The sequence below is a fragment of the Suricata suricatta genome, chromosome 8 (assembly GCF_006229205.1).
Source record: "Suricata suricatta isolate VVHF042 chromosome 8, meerkat_22Aug2017_6uvM2_HiC, whole genome shotgun sequence".
Taxonomy (NCBI): domain Eukaryota; kingdom Metazoa; phylum Chordata; class Mammalia; order Carnivora; family Herpestidae; genus Suricata; species Suricata suricatta.
The window spans coordinates 9,107,721-9,113,093 of NC_043707.1; the positions used below are offsets into that span (position 1 = coordinate 9,107,721).

General features: G+C 54.7%; 1 protein-coding gene across 1 annotated transcript in view; it reads right to left on the reverse strand.

The window, feature by feature from the left end:
• Positions 1-608: 608 nt before the first annotated feature.
• The window catches only part of RSL1D1 (ribosomal L1 domain containing 1), an 11,058-nt gene continuing 6,293 nt past the window's right edge, over positions 609-5,373 (reverse strand). Inside the window, exons 7-8 of the mRNA XM_029949811.1 lie at positions 3,075-3,392; positions 609-1,232 (exon numbers count right to left, since the gene is read on the reverse strand). Of these exons, the coding sequence (XP_029805671.1) occupies positions 897-1,232; positions 3,075-3,392 (654 nt within the window). The 3' untranslated portion in view covers positions 609-896. The remainder of the gene's footprint in view (positions 1,233-3,074; positions 3,393-5,373) is intronic.

Sequence of the window (5,373 nt, forward strand, 5' to 3'; positions counted from 1 at the left end):
AAATTAGCTGGCTATAGGGCTGAAAGTAAGAATAAACTTTTTTCTTTACTGTATTTATTTTTGAGACAGACAGAGACGGTGCGACCATAGGAGGGTAAGAGAGAAGGAGACACAGAATCTGAAGCAGGCTCCAGGCTCGGAACGGTCAGCACAGAGCCCGATGCGGGGCTCGAACCAATGAACCGTGAGCTCATGCCCTGAGCCGAAGCTGGACACTTAACTGAGCCACTCAGGTGCCCCGGATCTCAGGAGTTAAGAAGTTAGGGTTACAACCTGACCTGGGGTGCTGAAAAGCAAAGCTCTCTCCTCTCACGTGCTGGAGGACCGTCTGAAAGGTGGTGAACCACGTGATCTTTGCAAGTGCGCCTTTCCTGTAGGACAGTGACTCCGTCACCCCTCATCGCTAGGGACGGGGACCCTGATTCAAATCGAGGCAAAGGGCCACGCACCTGAAAAGTCACGACTGTCTGAGAATATGACCAGTCTCACCAAGCCCACAGCGGCCCACAGGCGCGAGCCCATCCGTGGCCTGCAGACAAGCCGAGGGGCAAAGGGGCCCCATCGCAGGGGCTCAGGTAAAACCAACAAGATGGGGGACGCCAAGCGTGTACTCGGGAGCCAACGTTATGCTTTAATAACAACCACAGAGAAGCACTGTGTTTCCGTGTTGTGTCAGCAAATACATGAAAAAGCAACTTAAAAAACGGCTTTACTTCACAACGGCTGCGTCTCACGCCCACAGCACACGGCAGAGTCGCTCGCGGAGGTTTAATGAAGCGCTGAAGCCGGGCCTCACGCCCGGAGGGACTGCGCTGGGCAGGGGCGGGACCCGGGCACCTCTCAGGAAAGCTCTTCAGGGAGTCTGGACGACGCCTTCTGCTCGAGTCTCTGACTTGTTAGGTCGACTGGGGCACTCGGCGTTTTTTGGGCCACTGTCTGGGGGTGTGGGGGGCCTTCTTCGCGGACTTACTAGGAGCAGCGAAGACCTTGGCCCCTGGCTTCTTGGTCACCTGTCTCGGGTCTTTTTTCCCCAGTGAAGAGCTTCGCTCTTTCCCCGCCTCCTCTTTGACTCTGGGCTTCTTGCCGGGGCTCCGGCCCGGGGTCTTGGGCTGGGCGGCCTCCGGGGCCTCCGGGGCCTCCGAGGTGGGCAAGGCCTTTCTCTTCTTCCCACGAGGCGTGCTAGGATCGGGGCTCTTTTTTGGAGACTTCTTTCCTGCGGCGTGTTTCTGCACCTACGGAAAAGCAGAGCGTCAGGTCCAGAAGAGCAGCCCCTGACGGCACCGCTCCGCGGGGGACTGGCGTGACCGGTGGCCCTGGCGGAGCGGAGACGAGACGGGGCCGGCTTTGCCCTCTGCCGCGCGGGCAGCGTCTGGAGGGCAAGTGGGTTCCGAGGACCCGGGTCCTCTCGCAGGTCCGGAGGACGTGGCCTCTGACTCTGGCTGAGGGCGGGGACTCCCGGGAGCACCCACGGGGAGGCGGCGGGGAGGCTGCGCCCTAACCAGTCCGCTTCCCCACCTTCCGTCCGACACTCCCTGCCAGGGGCTAGGCCAGGAGGTCCCCAGACTGTGTGTCCGTCAGGAAAGCCTGCTTCCCAGAGGCGGGCTGGGGGCTCGGGGAGGGGAAGCCGGGACCCCCCCCCTGCACCCCGGGGGGGTTACTGTTGTCCTTCTGGGGACAGCACTCTAGCAACAGACTCTGTCCACACAGGAGGAGGTTACAGACACGGAAACAACCGGCAAAGCACAACTTTCACTTTTCAGTAAATATGAACGGACGAGATTACTATGGGAAATGCGGAGAGCCTCAAAAATGATAAGAAATAAATTCTCCAGTAACTCTAGTGCACAACAGTAACTACTGATTATTTGCTGCTTCCTCGGATGTGTGCGTGCCCCGAAAAGCAAATGTTAACACGCTTTCCCCAACGATCTCATTACTATTTCCTAGGGCGCTGCCAACACCTCCTCACGTTCTTGCGGAACGTGATTTTGGACGACTTTGCAGAGACGGCTCAGGGGGTACAGGACGCCCCCCATTCGTGTCTCCGCAGCGAACAACCGTGAACAATGGAACTCTTCCAGATCTTCGCCCGAAGCCCTCGTTGGCACACCCCCGACCCTGGCAGCCGCGCCGAGCCTTCTCGCTTCCAACGTACGACGGCCAGCAAAAACTGTGCTTTTTCTAAAAACAATTACAACGTCTACAGTTCACGTACGGATCATTTATGCTGACTTAAAGTAGATTCAAAATCGCAGGGCAAACCTCGGTAGTGCCGGGGGCACACAAGGACACACTCACTGGGAAAGTGAATAATACCTCTACTCCTAAATACACTGAAAAGTCTAGAGATACGGCTACAGGATGAAATGGAAAACGGGGTGAGCAGAGCCAGCCCTGCGGCGGGTCCCCTGCGAAGGACCACACCGGGCACGAGGTACACACAGGCGGAGCCCAGAGGTCCCCGATGTCTTTTCTGCGCCCTCCAGTCTCTTGGGACCCCAGTGCCTCCCCGCTCACGTTCACAAGGTCCTCTCCTAGCAGGTGGATGGACGCTGTGTGGGGGCGGGGGGGGGGGGGAAGAACTTCATCCAAGAACCAGGATGTGAAAAAATTCAGTTCCTTTCAATGATCTGCCGTGAAACCCAGAAGTGGGATTCCAGGAGCCCCAGGGGTGGGGTGTCTGGAAGGCTTACAGACAGGACCCAGCGCTTGGGCTTGCGCCTGTCCTGGTACAGACTGACCACTGCCGGACATCCGCCTGGCCGGCATGGTACAGCCCCAGGCGAGGGCTCCTAGAATCATGAATAAAAGCACAGCCCTGGCGACTCTGAGACACATCAGGGGCGCCGCCACCACACGTCACCCGGCACAGGAAGTGGCCCCCCGCTTCTGGGTCTAGCCAGTTGTCTCCATCTCTTACTTCGGGATCTCTGCCACGACAGCTTCCGCCTGAAACACGCTCGGGACAGACCAGGCCTCCGTCCCTGCGGCGCTGCTTACCCGCACCGCTCGGCGGGGCCTGCCTGACGCTCGGGGCCACCGGGGCCACCCCTCCCGCGCACCAGCAGGAATACCTGTCCCTTTTCCTTCGCCGGAACCTTCTCTATTGGCACCAGCACAGGGATCTCCTCTTCGGATTCATCTGGCACTTTCCTCTGGGCTTCTGGCACTTTCCTCTGGGCTTTTGCTCGCCTCCTCTCTTTCTTGCTGCTCACGCGGGTCACCTCCCTCTGGGGCGCAGGGTCCTTTTCGGGACCACCAGCTCCAGGGACCCCTTCCTCCTCCTTCAGGGCCGATGCAGCCTTCCCGGCTGGCTTCGTGGGCTTTCCGTTTCTTTGCTTCTCCTTTTGTTTTTCATGGTACTCTTTTTGTTTTTCCCTTTTCCTTAATTCCTACCAAAAAAACACAATAAGAAACCCAAAAACAAAAAAGCCACACAAAGCCCCAAGCACACCTTTAGCAGGGAACACATTTGCTGGTAAATAAATGGCACAGATCTAGCGTGAGCCTTGCTGATTATTCACAGGCTTCTGGAAAGTGCCTTGATCTGTACCAATCCTAAGCACACAAAACACACCACCGACAGCACTCAGCCCTCAACTCCACTGTGGTTCTGACTCAGAGGCAAAGAGGCATGCGGTGTGGTGAACTACACGTCGGGACTCCGAGCCAATGAGGCTGCAGTCAGACCTTCAAAAAATTGATCTGATTTACAGGTAAGTTTAGAATTATCCTAGGGGCGCCTGGATGGCTCAGTCAGTTGAGTATCCAACTCTTTTTTTTTTTTTTTTTACGTTTCTGAGACAGAGAGAGACAGAACATGAGAAGGGGAGGGGCCAAGACAGGGAGACACAGAATCCAAAGCAGGCTCTGGGCTCTGAACTGTCAGTACAGAGCCCGACGTGGGGCTTGAACCCATGACTGTGAGATCACGACTTGAGCCAAAGTCAGATGCTTAACCGCCTGAGCCAACCAGGCAGCCCGAGAGTTCAACTCTTGATTTCGGCTGAGGTCACGATCCCAGGGTTGTGGGGTCGAGCCCTGCGTTGGGCTCTGCACTTACTGCAGAGCCTGCTTAAGATTCATTCTCTCTCTCTCTCTCTCCCCTTTTGCTCCTTCCTAGCTTGCGCGCACACACACCCTTTCTCTCTCAAATAAAATTTAAAAAACAAATTGCTAAAAAGGAAAAAAGAAAAGAATTATCCTAAATTGCGTAGTACTGTGATATGATGTGAATTACATCTCAAAACAGTTTTAAGGGAAAAAAAACCTGGTAATTTTCCCTAGGTCAGACTGTGCCGCAGTGAGAAGACAGATGTTTACAGAACTAGGTCCACTGTCCTCACCGCTGTCCTTCCGTGGTAAATGACACCCGTAATTGTGCGTCAATTCCCTCTTAGCCCACAATTGCAACATTTTCACAAAATCCTCAAATGAATCTGCTGACAGATGGCAAAAACCTTCAGATTTCTCGAGATGTCAAAAAACGTCAAATTTCTCGCTTCTGGTTAACAGCAGTGTGTTATTTTGGGTCATCCTCCCAATGAAAACAAGTAAAAGTGGGGTAAAATATTTAAGAAATTTTTCTTAAAGGCATCAATGAACATCTACCACAAGGACCCAGCGGGTAAGTGAGCCCAGAAGCAAACTTTGCTGAGAGCATTCGCTGATCACGAAGTTCTGTTTCAAGAGGGCGGATGGTGGGTGGCGAGAAATCAAATTCCAGTGTCCACACACCAGGCAGGGGCCCTAAAGGGGACTGTCCAACCTGCCCCCACCATAAGCTGGGACCCCACTGAGTCCCGCTCTCGGGGGGAAGACGAACAGGAAGTGGAGGCGTGCAGACCCTCGCTTCGCTCTGAATCACTCAGGGAATCTCAAGCCTTTGATCTGCTTTCGGGGGTCCCAGGCCAGGGGTCTCGAGGTGCCCAGCAGACATCAATGGAAATCTTCTAGGGAAAGATCTTCATCCTACACCTCAAGTTAGTTCTACAAGTAATTTTCCAACGCAGCGACCGTGACACCAAGATGACCGAGGCCACAAGGAGCCCGTGGGCACACAGATCGGGCCGGGACCCCGGGACCTCCGCGGCTCGAACGGCCAGACATCGAAGCCAGTGTGCTTAACGTGTTCCAAGAGTCAGGGCGAACGGGAGGCCTACTGAGAGGTGACAGAAACTGAAAGAAGGAAGACCAGTGTGGAAAAGAACATGCAACTTCTAGAAGGGGGGGATCAAAAGACCAAAATTAAAAACCCACTGACCACGTTTCACATGGCTAAAAACAAAAAGCGTCACCAAACTGGGAGCCTGGTCTAAAAAATAGCAAAATAACCTGAATTTTCTCTCATTCTCCCAACGGCACTGGAAGCCT